Source organism: Porites lutea, chromosome 10 (genome assembly GCF_958299795.1).
Source record: "Porites lutea chromosome 10, jaPorLute2.1, whole genome shotgun sequence".
NCBI classification, from domain to species: domain Eukaryota; kingdom Metazoa; phylum Cnidaria; class Anthozoa; order Scleractinia; family Poritidae; genus Porites; species Porites lutea.
In genome coordinates, this window is record NC_133210.1 from 13,721,111 (window position 1) to 13,742,523 (window position 21,413).

The following is a 21,413-nucleotide window of genomic DNA, read 5'->3' on the forward strand; positions in this document are numbered from 1 at the left end:
TTCTAAGCGGAGCTTTAAAATTTGTATCTGTTCGGTCATCTTAGGGGAACTTGAGTCTTTTCGAGAATTACAAGGGCTTCAGTATTATTTTCCCGAAAATTTTAGATGCAATTTAACGTTTTACGAAAGTAAGAATTTTTCTGATACCTGTCTCCATCACATTTTTAAATCCGAAAATTTCAGGTTTCCTTTTTTCTAGAAAAAAAGCCTAACCTGGGGAGTGAAATGTAAAAAATTAAACTTCAGAAAATCATGGGGAATTTATTAGATAAGCTTCGAAAGTTCTTCATGAATGGAACGTCCATCTAGAAATTTTTAGCTGTCCTCAAGTAATAGAAAATTCTAGGCCATATTTGCTTCTCCGAACAGATATTTTACAGAAAACAGTCGTTGGGTGCCCCTGTTTCGTTTCGTTGAGGCATTAAGTGGTGCGTTTATTACTTGAAAAGTGTTGTGTTTGATGATAGCCCTCCGTCCGAAATTTAAAAACCAACTTTAATTCTTGATTTTTTGTATCATTATAGTTGTTTTGCAGCAATTAGTAGATAAGGAATACTGCTGAATGTCGTAATCAGGAAAAAAAGGGGGTAAAAATTGCAATTTCCCAACCGAAATTGAACTTAAATCTTGTAACGTAGTGAAATCATAACATTGTGGCTCGTAAATAAGGAAGGTCATTAGTTGATTCCCGCTTCCGACCACGGGATTTCCTTCTTTTCCTTTAGGTTCTTGACATTGACCGTATACTCTTCTTGATTATCGAGGCTAAAACAGACTTGCATCAGGACGAGGGTAAAAACAGTCTTAGATCCAGGGTCGCATCCTTGAAGGGCAAGCGGCGCGCACACCATTTTAAAACTGTTTAACAGCTTATGGTTTCCTCCTTTCTTGTCGTTAACCATTATTTTCTAATAGACTCCAACTACGACTCTTGCAGTGCTCTAAACTCAACTCTTTCAAAATCGCGGCCTGGCATGCGAGCTTGGTAGGTGTCCAACTTGAGCACCCTGGTCGACACTGGCATCTTGTGCGTTTCCTGCGTGGGTGGAAAAAGGAATGACATGCTTAAAAATTCGTGATAAGCGATTGGCCCTTTTTCGCAGATCCCAAATTTAAGGAGGATATAAGCGGCAGATCTCGTCACTAGTGCATAACTAAGTTTTGTAGACCGCAAAACTCAAAACTGAAAATGGGTGATCAAGATCCATTACACATGACCACAGATGGCGAAGAAGATTCTCAGACAAAGTTTGACATTCCCCATTGGTTGAGCTTCATTGTTCTGTTTTCCACGAGTTCATCATTTTTCTTCTCACTGGTCTCCAACTCTAACCCGTTCTTGACAAGCAACACTGGGTATGCGCACGGAGGTGATATGTACTCACATCAAGTCGAAGCACTTTACTTGAAAGAACTTCTTCAAAGAGGAACAACCGATCTTTGGTTCGATGAATTAACACTGGGCTACCCTTTCTTTCTAGCCTATCACCCTCTTCCATGTCTGCTTAATGCCAGCCTCATGATCTTAGCAGAATCGTAAGTAAAATTCTGTTTTAATTCAATCCTTCATGTGGAGAGTTTCAGGGGGCGAGTGGGTTAATAACAGGGAAAAAAAATCCTTGAAAAAGGAAAAAACGACGATACATTAAAATAAGTGATATTCATTTACTGTTCTTGCAAGTTTCAAGGGTGACAAAACAATTTTATTGTCAAAAAATTTCAAAGTCTTTCCTTAAACTTTTTGTGCGCAGGAGATTTTGTCCACTTTTATTCAGTGTTACATAACTAATGTAAATTACGTAACTTTAACTTGAATTAAGTTGTTCCCTTGACCGGTAACACATTACTTGGACTTTCTCCTGACGTTTGAATAAAAAGGCGCAGAATGTTTGTATAAAGAGACTGTATAACGTCAGTGATTAAACCGCAAACCAACAGTGGAACCTTCTTTGGTCCTTTTCTGATATAGTGTTGTAATTTATAGACTAGATAATTATTACTTCCATTTTTTATATTTTTTGATCTTTAATTGTGAGGCGCATTTGAAAACTGTATAGTTGAATTTGCGTGGTTTAAATAAATGTTATTATTATTATTATTATTGAAATGGTGAGAGTTGTTCAAGGTCACTTGTTTAAAATCCTGACAGTCACATTTTTTTATGTTTTTAAAAACACAGGGATGTTTTTCTTCAAATGTTACTTGGGAAATCTTCCTGTTAGGCTTAATTCCTTTGAAACAATTATCACTTAATCTGTGCAGTGGCAATGCCATGTACGTGGGAAGATTTTCTGTCAGTTAAAAAGCCTGGTAAGGATAATCTGTGCGTGAAAATTCATGAACGTGGTAAACTGAATTGCACCTTGGATAGAAAGGCCGTGTTTTTAGCTTACGAGGAAGTGAAAATTAGTTCCGTGACAAACAACTTTGCACTGGGGACGCAAAGCTGTTATTGTTTCCAAAGTTAACAGTTTATTTTGTTTAATGACTGGAGGGGTTCACCTCAGCTTAAAATTGTGTTTGAAGATCAAAGAAAACTGCTAAAACATACTAGCTTTGAAGGAATTCCACGATAGCTTGAAATAATCACATATTGGGGTATATGGGTCGAAGGAATTAAACCATTCTGATGATCGCAATATCTGTATATCTAAATTGTTGAGCAAAAGCTTTATTTATCAGAATTTTTGGAACCCTGTTAATTAAAAGACCTCTTACACTGGAAAAGGTCATGATTAGTTACATACAAGACATTTCAGAAAACAATGACACTTATTATTGCTTGTCCTCGTTCTCAGACTTTGGCCCGTCCATTTTAATTTTGGTCGGTCGGTTTTTGTTTTCACGTGGTCCAACTTGTTTGTCATTTTTTTTTTTGACTTTGTAAAATACTAATGTCAGCTGCGCTTTTATGTGAGGTTTGCCTTTATTCAAAGCAGGTTGAAACAAAAGTAAATGTAGGAAAATCAACTTTTGCAAATTGGGTAAAATGTTACTTCAGTGGCTTACATTGCTAGTGGACTCGTGCAGAGTACGTGAGCCCAGAATAAAGTTTTGATGCTATGATAAATATTTTATTTACCAAACAAAGGGTGCAAACTTTGGGCAACTCGCCCAGTATAGTCCAATGGAAGTCAATTCAAGTGGTCCCTAATTACTCGTCCTAATCTATAACAGAAGCTTGATAATTCCCGTAACACTTCGCTGTAAATGTAAGCTGTGTGCTGCTGATACTAGTCAAACCATGGTCGCATCCTTGAAGTCCAAACGTGTACACACCATTAAAGCTGTTTAACAGCTACTAATGATTTCCACCGTTCTTGTTGTTACCCATTATTTTCTAGTAAACTTGAACTACGTAGTGGGGTTTTTAACTACCACATACTGACAATTTAGAAATTAGATACAAGGAAGGACATAGACTTTCGTGTTCTAGTTTGACGATGAATTTTCTGTGTCGGCAATAACTATGAGCGTTGATATTGCGTTTAATCTGTACGTCTCTTTGGGACTGAGAGGTCAAGCTAAACGAAAAGGTGATTGTTTTGAAACGATATAATGCTTTAAAAAAAAAAAAAAACCCTTAGCATAGCGCTTGATGGTTTCCTGAACTGAGGTCTTACAAACTGCATGTGCCTCTATCTTTGACCATCTTTAGTTATGCCGGATTTAATATGGACAGGTACGTGCTACTTCTGGTGACGGAACAAAGCCGGGTTCATTTTTAATCTGGATCGTTACTAAAACTATAAACCAATGCTAGTGTGAAAGAATTTAATGCCGGACGCAAGCAGCACTCTCATTGTAAAACTGTCAAAGCAAATCAAAAGAAACTTAAATTGAAGCCCTTTTTTACTTGATTTTTTGACTTGAGTATGGCGTGCATAATGCCCACGAGAAGCAATGAAATACGTGCGTGTAAGGTCAACGGCGGCTCAAAATTAAAATTCCTAATAAAACAGTCACTCTATTTTCAACGTGGACCTCAAGTGAAATGTTGGGAGCTTTCAACATAAAGTACAATGAAATGATGATACCGTAACTGTTTTTCTGTGAAATAGACGAGTAACATAAACCTACAAATTGCTTACAGAGAAACATGTATACTAGATTTGAAATTTATAAGAATTCTTTAACCCTTTTTTATACCATAAACTGCGTTATATTCGACTATTAAGGCATGTAGATTTTTCCAATTAGTACAATATCTAAACCAAAAAATGTTTTTGAGAAGTGTCATTCCCCTCGATCAGTCTAGATGTATTACGTTGGACATGACCTAATTTGTCGGAAAGATGCTTGTTGCGGGTTTCAAACAGGACAAGCCTTCTCTAATAATTCATTATGGACGCACCAGAAAATTGTACTCGTGTAGAAAAGGTTTTTATAGAACACTTCCCATACAAACGTGCGCGTAGTTATGTCCATTAACTGACCTGTTTCAGCTGGCGACGATTGATAAAACATGGGATCTCCATAAAAGATCAGTGTAAGAGTCGAAGAACTCCAAGATGTTTGCTCCCTTGCGCCGGCGGTCAATAAATCCCTTGCGGTTTATATTTTATCACCCGCGCTCGACTGACTTTAAAGAGAAAATAGAGGGTCTGTGAACAGGCTACTCTCATATACCATACACTAGTATTTGTTGGCCGGTGTTAGTTCTCAACAGCAATGTGCAACACTAATCTGCGATTCGTCGGACGCTTTCTTGAAAAGTATCAGGTATTGTGAAGGGAGTTACACGATAGACTACTCGAGTATGGTAAGCACAGATTTCGGTAGGACTTGATCGTCGGTTAATATCTATACAAGATCACTAAAAGCGTGCCTAGTATGCTTCCTTGTGGAACTCCAGACAAGACTGTTGCCCTTCAGTTAGATAGACATCCCTCTATTACAAGACGTTGAAAATGACTAGTACCGAGGTAATTTAGTCAACAGCGAGGGAGGAGAACCGATTATGCCACTCTTTTTAACTTTAGAATGACGTGGTTGTGTAAACTGAATCGAAAGCTTGGTCGAAGTATATCGAAGAAGTACTACATCAGCAGTTTGTCTTTCGACTAGAGCCCTTATCTCACAAGTGCAAAAAATGGGTTAGCCGTTGCGATGTGTAGGAGTAGCGAGGACGCCAAGCCAGTGTGACTGAAATGAGTTGAGTCCTATGAACGCAGAAATTGATTGACGTTGTCGAACTTTACTTGGGATTTTACTAAAAGGCCTGTCAGAGAGATGGAGTGATAGTTAAAGACTTGTTCCTTTTCGCTTTTTCCGAAAACGGGAATGTTCTATGTGAGCAGATTGAAATGGGTAAACATTTTGCCAGAGATGCATACATTGCTGCAGTCTCGTCGCGAAGAGATATCGGCTGATATGCCACGGGACCGGCCATGGGCTCCCAGTCCACAAATGTTTAAACCACTGAGCAATTTGTCTACACCTTTAGAACGAACCAGGACTAGAGGTGACTTGATGTCTGTAAGGTTGGAGTCCATCTTAATGAAACTTTTGTTAGGAACTTGAATAGTTGAATAGCTTTGAAACCTTGTGGAAGCCGCAGTTACTTTTTGGCGCTGTTGAGCGACTTTTCTTGTTGTCTGAATCTTGACTTTGTCTTTGAGTTTGAAAATTTGTCGTCAACGTCCCAAAGTGTTTTTGTGTTCTTACATATGTGTCATTGACTGAGCTTGTTTTATCCGGTAGCATTTCGTGAGCTCGTATTTTGCTTTGTTTCTATTCAAGTTGAACTCGCGAGTTTACAGTCGCCTATGTTTGTTCATTGGCAAATTTGAAATAAGTTGAATTTCCACTGAACTGTCAAGGGAACGTAAATAGGAATGAGTTGCAAGCAAAACGAAAAGTAAATTAGCATCTATTTGTTGCTTGCATGATAGGTAGGTACTCTGTTTGTTATATTGTTTAGCCCAATGGCTTAATTGTGAAAAGCGTTACGTAAGTTAGGATATCGATCCAATTTACTTACAGGAAAAACACACACTAGGCCATTGTAAAAGGGCAAAAATTGAAGTATGTGGTGGCTAAAACTTTCAGTTGCAAATTTCTCTATATATCGCTGTTCTTTAGGTTGTCTTGCTTTCAGGGACTTTGAATTTATGCTTAGTCCATAGTTTTTAGCGGAACATTCGTTTCGTTGAAGCATTAAGTGGTGCGTTTGTTACTTTAAAAGTATTGTGTTTGATGAAAGACCTCTGTTCGACATTTGAAAACCAACTTTAATTCTTGATTTTTTGTATTATTATAGTTGTTGTAGAGCAATTAGTAGATAAGGAGTATTGCTGAATGTCGTAATCAGTAAAAAAGGAGGTAAAAATTGCAATTCCCCAACCGAAATTGAACCTCTAATCTTTTAGATTTTTGACTTTTTTTGTGAAATCGCAGCATTCCAGCTGGTAAATAAGAAAGGTCACTAGTTTTATTCCTGCTCCTGACTCAGGATTTCCTTCTTTTCTTTTAAGATCTTGACTTTGACCGTACTATTCTTGATTTATTGAGGCTAAAATAGACTTTGCATCAGAAGAGTCTTATATTCAGGGTCGCATCCCTGTTTAACGGCCTATGGTTTCCTCCTTTCTTGTCGCGGTTAACCTTTATTTTCGAGTGAACTTCAACTACGTAGACTCTTGCAGTGCTCCAAACTCATCTTTTACAAATGAAGTCGCCTCTTGGCGACCTGAAATTATGAACTGGTAGTCAGAATGCAATATTACACGAAGGTTCTTAAATATTTTAAATGGCTGCCTAGAATTGTAGATATCGCAATGGAATTTGGAGTTGAACACGACGTTTCAAGGCAGGCTTCATACCTCGACAACCAGAGTGAAAGAGGCGAATTATGGAGAAAACAGAGAGTAAATAATATTTCAGGCAAATTTTTAGCTTACATTAACTTTAGAAAGACTATAAACATTAACTAACTACAACAGCTTGGCACATGACCGCCGGGCGCAGGTCGCCGAATTGGTGAATTTTACGGCAGTTTTAGTTGATAAATTACCGTTACAATTTAGGATATACGAAAAAGGACATTGAATTTCGCGTTCTAATTTGAAGACGAATTTTCTGTCTCAGAAATAGATATGAACTTTAATATTGCGTGTAATCTGTACGTCTCTTTGGTGGGAATGAGTGTCTGCAAACCAAGCGACAAGTTGACTGTTTTGACACGAAATAATACTTTGTTGTTTTAGAAAAAAGGTTAACCTTAGCTTAAAATCACTTGAAATAGCGTTTAATGGTTTTCTGAACTGCAGTCTCCGCAAGCTACATGGGCCTCCTTGTTTGACCATGTTTACTTTTTCCGGATTTAATATGGATTGAGATACGTTGAACTAATATAGCAGAACAAACGCTCAGTGTTAATCTGATCTCAACTAGAATTTTGAACTAAAGGGTGTGATAGAATTTATTGACCGTAGAAGTACTTTAAGAACCAAAGCAAATCTATAGAGACTCCAAACGGAAGCCCTATTCTTGTGGCGTGAGAAACCTCCTTTGTTTCTTACTTGACGTACTTGAATTTCCATGCAAAATGAATACGTGCTTCTAAGGTCAACAGTGGCTTAAAATTGAAATTCTTGGTACGTTATTTAACATAGCAATCGCTTATTTTCAAACTGGATCTCAACTGAAAATCAGAAGCTTTGAACTTAAATACGCGTGAAAGCGTTTAATGAACTACAAAACACTTTTATTGTAAACTTATCGATTAAAGCAAATCTATAGAAACTTATCAAAAACCTTTCTTTAAGATCGGGCTTGTCGTGAGAAACCGCGTTGTTTTCCTTCTAAATTGCAGTGTAACATCCACGCGAAGGAATGTATGATTATTTGCGTGTGAGGTCATCAGCGGCTTGCGGGTGGAATTCTTTGATATGTAACTGCTTCCGTTTTGGTTTTCGCGCCTAAAACGGGCGATTTCGGTGGCAACGTTCGGGCAACTTGCCACGTTGCAAAACTATGAAAAATCTTAACCTCCGTTTTGGGACATAATTTGTCGTCTTAATTGTTACGAAAAGTAGAACTCAGCCGGGGTTTCTACTTAAGGCACTGTTTTTTGTCCAATATTTTTTTTTTTTGAATGACGAGCTACACTTTTTTTTTATAGCTTGGGGAACTTATCCTATAAGAAAAATAACAAACTTACCTATACCACAGATACCAGAGCTCCAAATAATTTATCTTTCTTGAAAGGACAAATGTCTGGCTAAGTCACCAATTTGGTCAGACGAAACAAAAATATATCGAACTCAATCAACGGATTGCGCGTCTTTAACGAAAACTGTGAATGAAAGGCTTGGGGAGATTATTTTATTCATCCGCAAAATATAGAACAGAAGTGATGACGTCACAAAGCTAGTATTGTGAAATGATGGGATAGGTTGTCATGTCCAGAAAGAACAAGATGAGGAATGTTCACTAACCAACATTGAACATTGACAATGAACATTGGACATTGAACATTGAATTGTCAATGACTACAGAGTCATCATAGCATAAAGGTACTTATATCTCCCCGCAAATTTTCCCAAGAAGGCTGATTTTTGGCAAAGGTTTTTTTTTCAGCTTGTTCTTTCTACATATGCTATCCAGACTCATAATTTCACAAATTTGAGGTTTTGTGACGTCACCCTTCTCTTCTCTTTGATATTAACTTTGTCAGGAACATGGTTATGATTTCGTGAGGCATGGGTCGGTTTTAGTTAAGCATTGTCCGATGACAGACACCGACTGTTTTTTTCAGCCCTGTATACAGTTGTAAGAGGAAAGCCGTGGGAAAAATCCTTGCCAAGGAAACTACATTATGGAACATGTATACAAATCAAATAAATCTGATGCCAAGTTAATACATATCTCAGTAACTTGAAATGGAAGAGGGAACTTCGTGGTCGCGTGAACGACTTATTTTCGGAGGTCACAAACAGATAACCTTTATTGGCGCAAAGTAAATAGTTTTTAACTCGAGACTTGAAAACGTCAGGGCAAGCCTTCCTCTTAGATGCAGCTACAAAACGTCTTTTAAGAGTTAAAACTCTTTAAAGTGTGAAACCTAGAGCAAATTTGTAAGGCGGAATTGAGTAAAATAATCGAGAAAAAGTGGTAAGTGTGAGATATTTGGCTATACTTTTGCGTCACCACCTTCATCATTTTCGCCCGAACGACTGTCAAGCATACGATAACTGAGATACGTGCTCCTCTCTCTGAAGGTTTATCTCGCCTTTGCTAATGTTCCGTTGGATGTTCGTTCTTCTTCTGTCATCGATGCCCTGGTCGTGGTTCATTGGTCTACGTAAATTAAGGATGACCCGTCTCGAGGCGACGTTAGCAGCCCTCTTTGTGCATTCAATTCACAGCTGGCGTAAGTTTGGTTTGGAGTTGGAAGCGTTTTACGAGTATGGTCTCTTTACTCAAACTTACGGAATGGCCATACTTCCTCTCGCAGGTAATCTTTTAATCTCTTTGATTGTATTGAGAGTACAGTCAACTCTCTGTGGCCGTCTAACCCACCTACCCTTCTCGTAACCTAACGTTAACACTAACGTCTTACTTAGGGCAAACGTTTGGGTTAGGGGAGGGGTAGGTAGAAGAAGTTTCCAAAATCTCATACAAAGCCTCTGCCTTATACAGAGTTAACGAAAAGGACAGCAGGGACCAACTCTAGGTGTCTGTTACGAGAGAGTTGTCAGTAGGCCCTCTCTTGCCCCAAATCAAGAAGATGGAAAAATGGCGCGTCTTGGCCTTCGCATTGACCTTCATCCTTCTCGCCGATGTTGCAAATTAGACTGGTGCTCAAATTGAGAACTCCCTCTCCCCCAAATCAAGGGTGGGAACATGGCTTTTTTGCCTTCGTGCGGCTTCTTCCTACTTGCCGATTGTGAACGTTAGATCCTTGCATAAATTTGGACCTCCCCTCTTTCCAAAATCAAGGAAAAATTTTTTTAAATTTTTCAAGTTGTGTCCCGTAGACGACTAGAATTCACTCTTGAATATGAACTGTATATTATGCTGTGCATGTACTCCGCGAAACGAACTAGTTTGAGATTTTAATTCTGAATGGTGGAGGAAGTGACGCGAAGTATTTTATCCAATAATTAGCAATTACTGGACGAGGTTGATTTGTCAGTGGCGAGCTAAGGCAAATAATTGATTTGCAAGACACTGACAAATCACGATATTTCAGTTGCGATAACCGAGTTTAATAATTTTTTATCATTCTATCACCAAATTTGTTTTTTAATGAATATCTTTGGGAAATAAGCGAAGCGATCTGCCATTTTTCACGCAAGAGCAATTGCAAGAAGGAGAAAAGCGTGGTTTCGTTTACCCATGAGCAGAATATTTTTTGCAGAAGCCAAACTCAATTGGACGACATTGCGCATGAGCAGACTATTATTTGTAGGTAGTTATTTGCAGGTCACATGGTGAAAACGACCAATCGAATGATAATAACACTAAGGATCTATCCAATTACAAGACGAAGAAAAAAGCATAAACGTGTTATACAGCCAAGTACGGATTTAAAAATGTGCGAATAGTAAGTGACGGCTTGCTGTAGTTCTCTCTTAATTGCTTGGCTGAGTTAGAGGTTTTTACCTTGTTTCTTTACTACTTACGACAAGTTTTCGAATCCGGTTAGAAAGCAAATGGAACATGACTTTTCAGGTCGTTTCGGTGTAAAACGTCCGGGAGCAACGGAACTTCTAAAAAGATAGTCCTGTTTTCCCGTTTGGAATGTTCCAAACGGAAATCCGTGTTCCATGTCTTCAAAGCCCGGCTTTGATACCGGTTTCAGCCTTTCGCGCCCGTTTTTCGGTAAATCTAACTGGTTAGTGCAAATGGCGAACACAATTCCGGGACCAAATTTCAGGTCTTGAATTTTGATTAACATTTGCCCAAACCGTGAACCAACCGTTTTGCCCATGTCAATGGTATACAGACAGAAAGAAAATATAAATATTGCAGGCCACCTTCGTAAGTGCAGCTTTAAAACGCTCTAACTGTTTAAAATGTGAGACATAGAATAAGTCTTTTGAGCAAATGTGTGTTATTTGGCTAAACGTTTGAAAGACCCATGTTTGAAAAGATAAGAAGAGCACCGATATGGAGGTTTAATAACCCTTTAAACCCTAAGATCAAAAGGTGAATTCTGATTTGTTGCCCCTATTCATATCCTACAGAAGTAGTGGGGGGAAATTGAAAATAAAAATATCAAGTAAATTCATCTTGTGTGATCATGTCCGTAATTCTCATGACCACTCTGTTTTACAAAGCATTGATATTGCAAGAAGAAATTTTATGCTGATCACTCTTAGGGCTTAAAGGGTTAAACTTAGTCTGCTACACAGCCGTTTTTGTGTCGTCACGCAACGCTCCTCCCCACTTAGTGGGGAGGAGCGTTGCGTGACAACACTAAAAACGGCTGTGTAGCAGACTAGGTTAAACTGGGTATCGTTGAGTATTGTAAGTAGTAAACAAAGGAAATAAATATACTTAACTTGTAACCATTGGTTTGTTTATTGGGTGTCTTCCCGCATCTAATATATGCATTTAAATCCTCATATGCAGCCGGTTTTTTCCCATGGCTCGGCGCAGTTTTCTCGGTACTGTTTTTCCCTGCAAAGCATTAATTGTTAACATTATTTTCCTACTGTTTGTTTCTCTTTAGTTGGATTTTTGTATCAATATCTACTCTACAACAGTGGTTCAAGAAACGGTACGATCCTTCTCATCGTCTTCAACTTCACCGCGAATGCATTCTTTGGTGTCTACCTCGGCATTGTTACTGGAGTTACTCTGCTAATAGGCATGCTTTCGAACACTAACCCACTTAGAGAAAAGCTCTTCTCGCCTTCAATCTGGCGAGCTTTTTACGTGCATTTTCTAAGCGTCGCATTGCTCTCTTGGTGGATAATTCCGTTACTTAATAACTTCGACTTTATGGGCGGGCTTCCGTGGAAGAGTGAAAATGAGCATGGCCACAGTTTTGAGTTTGTCCTCAGAAGTCTTTTGTCCGGCGATTTGTTTGACCACGAAAGGAAAATTCCATTTATCACGTTGGGATTTTTTGCGGGGTTTGCTTGTGTTTGTTCCACGCAACTTAAAGACATTGGTCACCTCACAAAACGGCAAACACTTTTGATTTGGCTTGTGTTATTATTTTCTGTCACCTTCTTTTTGTTTCTTGGCAGAACATTTTCTGGGCCGTTATACAACTTGATTCCTTTTCACAAAGAGCTCGAAGCTTTTCGCTACATAATTGGGCTCCAATTTTGCGGATTATTGCTCATGGCCGTGACATTAGCTCGCATTCTTTACTTTCTTTGCGCGTCTTTGTGCAGAATATCAAATACATATTTTCAAAGCAAAAATATCTTGATTGTTCTTATGTTAGTATTTCCGCCTATTTATCTCAGTTCTCAGCTTCAATATATCAATGCACGTTTCTCCATGATTGAGATAGAAGGGTTCTCTGACGGACTGGAGAAACTGAAGGCTCACCCGAAAAACGGACGCTTGCTCGCATCGAAATTTCTAGGTGAGTTCACTTTCTTGGCAAGTTGTTTCGCAAAGAGAATCTCTTATAAGAGGGTCCGAAAAAACTGGACTCGTGATACATTTGCAGCTTCACGCGAAGGAAAGGCGCCGTGAGATTCTAGTTATGAAAATGGCACCTTAATGCGCGGCGTCGACTTGGGTGCAATTTGTCTTCACCACTCCCATATTCCTTCTGAGCGTTAATTTTTTTCTATTGAAACATATTTTTATAGGCGAAGTTCGCCTTTAGTGACAAAACTCATCGCGAGGGCCCACGTCAAAAATTTTATTTATTAAAAAGAATATATATATGAAATAGTGGTTTGTCAAAAAGGGCAGTAAAAAAAAAAAAGAAGAAGAAGAGCAAAGGAATGCAAACGGGTGTAACGCACGTTTTTCTCTAAAATCTTATCGATTCAGATATAAAAGACTGGATATGAAGAGATAAAATAATTGTCAATAAGAGATACTTCATCAGTAACATCTATCCCGGCTTACCAACGTTTCACGACTAAATAAAACAGCCTACAGTCTACAGAATCAGGGTATATTGGCCTTTTACTACTGCCAGAGTGATTGTTTGAAAACAAATCCGCGTCAATATTTCTCTTTTTGACCTATGCTTATTTACTGTGTAAGACAAATGTATGTAGCCAGGGTGAGGGGTGCGAAAAATTGTGCATGTTAGTCACATGTGGTAAAATAGTGACTGGTGCCACTGGCATCCGAAGCGCAAAGCGGTAAGTAGGAGAAGGGAGCCCTTCGCCCAGTAGCCAGTCAGCGTTGAGTATTTGCAACTCGTGACCGATTTTGATTCAATCAGCGCTTGAGAACATTCTAGTGCCGTCAGTGACTTATACTACATTAGTCACTCTGGCGTCACCGAAATTTTCTCGCACATTCATTGGGCGAAATCGTTCACGTGCTCCAAATACTCAATGCTGATTGGCTACTGGGCGAAGTGGCCCCTTTTCTTCTCAGGCAGACACACCAGGAAGTTTTCCAAGACAAACGAGACTTGCTCGTGTCAATTAAAAGCTTGAAACTGAGGCTAACGCTTTACTCTCTTTGTTTGTTTGTTCTTTACAGGGTTAAGTGGCGCTAGGGACTTGTCTCTTATACCTCACCTCAGCAAAAAGCCTGGTAAAGTCGAAGAATTGTTATCTCTTTCGCATTAATGTGTGTAGACGCTTTTTTCCTGGAGTCCGACAGTGAATTTTTTGTTTGTTGTAGCTTGAATTTGATAAGTCTTTGAATAAAGGCTGCTGAAGAGTTCTCTCTTCTCTCACTACTGCGGCTTTACAAGGTGTTTTTAACTTATTAGTCAGCGAAGAAATTTCTGGACGGTTTAGGCGAATCTTTGGAGACGTCATTGTTTACATTTTTGCTCATTAACATACGATTTAACCCATAGAATTAGAAAGCGTCACCGTATGCACAAATTCAATTCAAAAGTTCAAAAAGTTAATTTGAGCAATTTCTGCAATTTTCAACCTTTTGCAAGCAATAACAAAGGAAATAACAGCAATCGAAAAATGCGAAATTTCTGGGTGGCAAGAAGGTTAATGAGCCCATACATTGTTTGTTTATTTTCGAGGTTTTCAAAGATAATTTCTCCGAGACTATTCGGTATATCGGGCACAAATTTTCACGATAACTGAAATTGTGTTATGTTCCGCTTCAATATTCAGAGAGTTTGTTTTAATAGCTTGATCAGAGAATGAAGGGCATAATACGTTAATAAGTCATTAACTGTGAGTCTGTGGTTGAAAACCTGTAGTCCGAACGCTGTTTTTTTAAGCATTTTATTACACAAGGTGATTTAATTTTTTATTCTGGAGTTGAAATCTTGCAAATCAAAACTACGCAGTAGCAAGTCGATGCATATTAGTGATGATGATTGTTCCGCTCTCAACTTAACAAAACAAACTTCTGATGCCAAAACTCGCTACGCTACACATCCGGAGCTTCGTTAAACTCAAGCTGAGTTTAACGAAGCTCCGGATGTGTAGCGTAGCGAGTCACGCCAGCGGGCAACATGAAGCGAATTCTGCCTCCTGATTGGTTAACCGAGCGGGAACGATGAGCGTATCTTGCACATACGGGATCTTCCACTTCAAATGCGCAGGAAAAACGTACTCCTGGCTATACAATAAATCCATATCCATGTAATATATGCTATATGTTCTGATGCCTTAGGGGAACTGTGGCCCTCTCGATAGTTTGGCTAAGTGGCTATCTCGTCTCATTCGAAACTGTTAGCTACCCTGATGGGTTCGGTCGAAAGTTCGAGGACATTCAGCAGCAGGGGGAGTTTTTTCTTACACCGAAATTTTCAGGAGCAGTAAACGAAATATCTTGATAAAATGTGAATAACACAACCTCCGAAAGAGCGGAACTATTATCCAGACTTTATTAGCCTTTCTCGAGCTTTAATAATTTCTCGGCAATATTTGCTCCTTGGAACGGTTATTTTGTAGAAAAAATTCATTTGGTACCCCTGACCCATAGTTGTGGCATAAACTTTCTTTTTTTTTTTTCAATGTGAATTGTCGTATTGCACGTCTAAAACCTAAATGCTAATTTTTCCATGCAACGCCCGCAATGTACACAGTTGTTAAAAGTACGGCCATTTTAGGAATTGAATTCCTCAGGAGACCTTCAGAGACTCGTAACAACTGTGCCCAATGTATTTTGGCATAGTAGAAAGCCTAGTTTACCCATTTCATAGGCGGATTTAGGGGTGGTGACCCGAGGGGGGTCGCGGCCGCCATTTTCTTTAGAATTTTGTATTATTTTTTAAAAATAATTCTCAGGAAAATAAATATTACCTACGTACACGTAGCTGGCAATTGTTCCGACCCACCCTCTCTTTTTGGGTGTATGCCCCTGCATCTTGTCAGTGTCTGGTCAGGCATCACATTCGTTCGTGTGGATTTACATCTAAACGTACCGAAGGGAAAAAGGCATTTTAGCCCAGCATATTCAGGAGCATATTAAACTCCTCCAGTTTAGCATAATTTTGAGCGTATCAGTACCTTCGTCAGTGATCCCGAAAAACATAATAATCGAGTTTTCGAGCATAAGCCGTAAGACCCCTTCGTTGAGTTTTGAAATTTCAATCAGTTTAGACCGCTAAATTTCTTGTGACTATCTCTCGATATTTAGGTCCAACTTAATTCCCAGAATCTAAAGTCTGTCCAAATATATTTCCGGGACGTTTTTTTTATTGTCTCCTACTGAATTTCCGGGTGTAGGGACTAACTACGGTGAGTATTTGGGGATATTATCTATTCATTAAGCCTTTCACTCCTAATATTCTCCCAGAATGAATGATGGCGTCCTGCAATGTGGTTTTGAGCCTGAAGACAAAATTGAATGGTGTGACCATTCACATGAAACCTCTTCAGCAATAGTTCTATTTGTTTTTCATCACTTTACAAAAATGAAATTTTGACTAAAACAGTGGTTCTTAAAAACTCTCTTGCTACCAACCGACAGTTGTCTATTGCCGTTTGTTTTTAGGGGTTGTCACCTATTCAAGAGGCTATCACGATACCTTGTCTCTGTACTACCTGGAAGAGATGAATCCATCCCTGGACTCCACTCCCTGGCTCCCAGATCTCTTGCGTCTTTACAACATCCGCTTCGTCGCTACGTCTGGGATCGAAGTTCCTGGACATTTCTTGCGTTACTGTGAGCTGAGGTACCTGGCCACAATAGGTGCGATGGAGGTATTCGTAAGAGAGCCCCAAGAGGATTATGGATATTTTGACTTTACACATGTTCTGGGCGTTGTTTCAGGAGACCTGAAAGGCATGCGATGGGCTGTGTTAAAAACCACTCAGCTTTTTACCAATAGGATACTATTTGCCATAAATCCATCTTCGGAACTTTCGCACAAGGCTTTGTTCAAAATTGTAATTTCAGATCACAACGCGAACGCTAGTCTCATTCACAGGTTAACATCCTTTAAACAGTTTGAAACAACATGGTATGTTAATGGTAGAAAGGCTTCCGAAGAAAGATTCTTTGCAGATGTGAAATTCGGTCGCAATCCACCACTGCTACTGTCAAGAGTTATTTCCGAGAAAACGGAGCGAAATTTGTACTCTGCTCAAGTTGAAGTGGTCGAGGAGACTTGGAACCAAGTATGCCATCATTTTTTATCCTCCATTATGTAAAGCTTTTGGTGAGGGGGTGGGAGTGGGGTAGGAATTTTTTGTCCTCCTTCAAGTAAGTGTAACCATCGTTATGAAAACTAACCCTTAAAAACGTTTTTTCTGTACTGGTAAGTGTTTTTAGAAGAAAATCCTCAGTCCAACCCATAACCGTTTAATCTACAATTTTTGAAGGAAAAGGTATCTTTCTCGTTTACCTTCCATTGAAAAATGCTACCCTTTTCACACAATCACATTTTTACCAACAGGAAGTCTTCTTCTTATCATTTTCATGATAATGATTTTACAAGTTCTTTTAGACACTTAAATTCCCCTACCCCTTCATATACCTGAATCCTTAAAAACTTACCCCTTTTGGGAGAAGTCTCTCTAGTCCAGGCTTTAAGTAGGGCGTAGTTTTCTTAACTTTTCTTTTTTGGGGGAAAACTTTTGCGTGTATGTTAGCAGTTTCATTTGCCCCCATATGGTGAGTTCTTTTTAAACTATGGGTACAAGCAAAACTTTTCAAACTTTATTCCTTGGCTTTAGATGATCGACCACTACATGTAAGCCGATGTCAAATGTTAGGTTATCAGTTTGGCGGGAAAGCGTATGGCCACCCGCGTCTTATGAAGCAAAGGCAACTAAAGAGTCAATATTAAAAAGACGAAAACGGAAAAAGGAAAATGTTTCTGTGTGTTGTCTGAAGTATCAAGCTTAGATTAATTGTCATGCCCACAAATTTGGAATATAGAGAAAGGCGGAGAAAGACGGAGAAAACAGAAAGTAGGACGACAGGCCAGCGAAGCTCAACGAGGGAAAGAACTAGAGCGAGAGAGAAAAAAAGCAAAGGAAACATTTTTTGTTGGAGGAACAACGTGAAATTTTGTTGCAGCGGTGAGAAAATGAGAAATGCTTGCTTCCACCTGAGTAAACATGAGCGACGTGAAAAACAAAAAAAACATTGAACAAGTACACGTACAAGATTTCCTCCACTTAACGGGTAACCAGGAAGTTTCTGGAAGTTTCACGTTGTAGTCGTGCAAAACAACGGCAAAAAAAATGTACAAAAACGTGTACTGCACGTGCAAATTGTTTTCTTGCAAATTAGACCTATTGCTTTTTTTTTTTTCACCGTTCTTGTTTCCTTGTTTGAGCAAAATATTTTTAGTATCGACGGCTTCGCTTTTAGCACTGGCTAAATCTATATAACAAAAGTTATTACAAATTCATAGATAAAAATCTATTTAAAAAATATTAAAAGCCCTCGGCTTGGGTGACAACTGTTCTATACAATGCTTAAAAATGATAATAAAACTTGTCTACTTAATTTTTCCAAACACATTTGCAATTTTTGCCAAGCTAAAATCAGTGAGCCTCATCAATGAATAATAGATTTCTTTTGTTTTCTTCCCCCAAGCGTCGTAGCCAAGTATGAATTGTAATATATCGAAATTGGCCTATTTTATCCATCCTCGCCATATTTTGTTGTTGCTGTGTAGTTCAACCCTTTTCTCAATATATTTAAACCTTCGCTCAACTTGGTGGCCAGTTCTCGATGTCTGAATTTGCCTAAATTTCGTCACACAGCTTTTTAAAGTCTCTCTAAGTACTTTCCATTAACAGTAAGAAGTGGGAGTTCTCAGTCTTGAACTGTTGTACTCCAAGCAAAACTCAACCTGACACGGTAACGACGTTGCTAACTTAATCCTATTTTGTTTTAGAACTTGTACAGAACCGAACACCTCCTCATAAAAGTCACTTACCATCCTTACTGGAGATGCTCCTTCCGTTCAACATCTGATGACTCACGTGACCAGTCACGTAAATGGCACTCTCTTACGATACACCACGTGACGCCAAACCTGATGAGCGTAGTGCTGCCTCCCGGAAAGCATGAGGTCATTTGCGAGTATAAAAATCCTTTTTATCAGAAAGTCGGTTTTGGGTTCTTTATTGTGCTTGTTCTTGCCATGATTACGAGGGAACTATGCAAATTTTTGAAATCTGTATAGCATAGATTTGACTGCCTTGTTTTGCTTTGTTGCGGTTACGTTTTTATGACTGGTGGATTTATTATCTGTTGTACAAGTTAGTCGTATAAGTGACCTTTAGATGTAGCTAGCCAATAAGGGCTATTAGTAATGGTTCGAAATGGTAATAGGACTCAGTAAAGTACTATTCAGGAAATAATCAGGCTAGTAATTTAAAATCGGCCAAGCGCGTAGCGTGAGGACAATTTGAAATTACTCAGGCCCCAGTTGTTCCAAAGGTGGATAACGCTATCCACCGGATAATTCTGATCACCACTGAATTGTACGACACGAAGACCTGTTATCAATTAATTGACCACGACAGAAAATACCATAACATACCATAATACTCTTTGTTGGTCACTCCAAAATTTTGCATAAGCATTGTTTTCAGTTTCTCTTGGGGCCATGCTTATGCAAAATTTTGGAGTGACCAGCAAAGAATATTATGGTACGTTATGGTGTTTTCACTAGTGTTGAATTGTATCAATTACAAAGTGCGAGAATCTCAGGATTGGAATACTTATCAAAGTACAAACTTCTCATTACATCAGCTTACACCTTCCAAAGCAAAAACATGGCTTAAAATTTTGGAATATGGAGCTCAAATTGCATGAACTATTTTCAATACATTTTTTTTTTTAAAAATCTGATGTGTCAAAATGAAGCTGGCAAAATTGCCCACTAAAGTTTTTTCGTTGGCTTTGATTTGCTAGCATGGACTAATTTGTTAATTCTTATTGGCTGGCAACATTTGAAGCTCGATTTTCATTGGCTGTTCAGCTGTCCGATTTGATATGTTCGATCACAAGCATCTAATCGAAAAGCTAAAATTGGACAGTTCTGGTGCTGTCTCAGTCAAATTAAGCAATCGATAAGGGCTACTGAGAACCAGGACTGAGAACCAATCAGATTGACGAATTTTGTTATTGACACAATTAAGTGAGAAATAATAGGCACGTTCGATATATTAAAATTCTAACATGACTCTAGGAGGCTTTCTAGTCATTTTTCTATATTTGGTTTGGTTTTATTTGGGCTCAATTCTCGTCTGGGAATTGCGAGACAATGGAGTCGTGAAAAATTTGCAATTTTGACCCTAAAGCCTCGGAGTCATGTTAGAATTTTAAATTGAAAACATAAAAAAAAAACATAAACATGAACTTTATTTATACTCGAATTTCAGAGTAGCCTGAAAGGCTAATTTCTTCGAGAGAAAAAAAAAAGAAAAGAGTAATCTATTTACATACATAAAATAAATCTATTTAAATACATAAAAATGTATTTACATGTATGAAAAATGTTAAATATACCGTCACGTCTGAAAGGAAACTGCTTTCAGGAGTCTTCTAAAACCAGATAATGTAGGCTCAGATCTTACATTAGGTAGGGAGTTCCATTTCTTAGATGCAAAGTAACGAAAAGAGTTGAGGCCGTAAGTAGTAGTAGCAGGTTTACATAGTGATAGAATATTAGTTCTTTTAGAAGAGTACAAAGGCTGACGCAAAGTAAGCATGTCTTTAAGATATTTAGGAAAACTTTCATAGTTCAAACATTTGGATAGTGATTAACATAGTTTGTATCCTTTGGTTGTATAGAGTTGCTTCTCCTGAATTATGTAGTAACTGCTGGTAGGACGAAACTTTATCATTAAAAACAATACGTAGCGCGCTTATTCTCGCGACTCTCCAGATGGAGCGCTTTCTCGGAAGCAAACAAATTACTTACAACCTGTGTCTTTAACGAACAGTGGAATTTGCTTCAAATCAATGTTTTCTGTTGCCTCCGCCTTGGAAAAAATTGAGACTATTGGGAAACAAATTAACTGTCTGATAATCAGTCACATTTCATTGTAGACAGCGTTATGATCCACCTTCCATCAACCAAAGGAAAGTAAATATTTAAACGTTAAAAAACTTTATAGAAATGCATGCAAGCCCTAATGTAACATTAACGTTCAGAAAATTCTTCCAGAAATGCATGATTTAACTATGATGTTAGGAAACGTCCTGTAAAATGTCGGTGAGCTAAAATATTAACGACGTTAGGAAACATTAGAGACTTTAATATCTAAAGACACGACGGCAAAGAGAATGTCGCTTAAAAAGTGAATTTGTGTTCTTTCAGTCTCTATCACGGATATCCCTACTTGACTGACTGACTTTGTCAAATGTAGCGAAAACCTCCTGAAATTAAATTCAAAGGGACCATATTCAAGTTCAGAAAAAGAAATAAAACTTCGTCGTTGCTTGTTTACGTTCTCCAAGAAAGGCGAAATTAGGCCTTTTCACGTCGTAGTCGTGCAAAAACTGCAATTATGAACATAAAAGTGTGATGCACGTGCGAAGTTTGCTTTGCTTATTAAACCTATTGTTTTTTTGACGTTCTCGTTGCCGTCGCGTTGTTGGATCTTTAAGTACCTTTTATCCTAGACACGCACACAAAGGAGGTGTTAACAACGACGTTAGATACTCCTATGGACGAAATCGAGGAACCACTTATGTTTATGATTGAACTCCTCAACAAATTTTCTAACTTTTCGTTTCTCTCCTGCTTGAAAATTTCAGTCCTGGACATATCTCCTTGCGTAGGTGGTGAGATTCTTATGCGCGAGGGTACTTTCTTGGCGGCGCGCGCCGCAAGTTTGACGTGTTTTCAATCTTTTCGC

The 21,413-nt window shown here is 38.5% G+C and overlaps 1 protein-coding gene across 1 annotated transcript in view; it reads left to right on the top strand.

Annotated features, from left to right (window-relative positions):
- Positions 1–950: 950 nt before the first annotated feature.
- LOC140951297 (uncharacterized) overlaps positions 951–21,413 on the top strand; it is a 20,637-nt gene continuing 174 nt past the window's right edge. Inside the window, exons 1-6 of the mRNA XM_073400548.1 lie at positions 951–1,536; positions 9,225–9,460; positions 11,684–12,553; positions 13,642–13,695; positions 16,078–16,703; positions 18,437–21,413. The exon at positions 18,437–21,413 is cut by the window's right edge and continues 174 nt beyond it. Of these exons, the coding sequence (XP_073256649.1) occupies positions 1,190–1,536; positions 9,225–9,460; positions 11,684–12,553; positions 13,642–13,695; positions 16,078–16,703; positions 18,437–18,727 (2,424 nt within the window). The 5' untranslated portion in view covers positions 951–1,189 and the 3' untranslated portion in view covers positions 18,728–21,413. The remainder of the gene's footprint in view (positions 1,537–9,224; positions 9,461–11,683; positions 12,554–13,641; positions 13,696–16,077; positions 16,704–18,436) is intronic.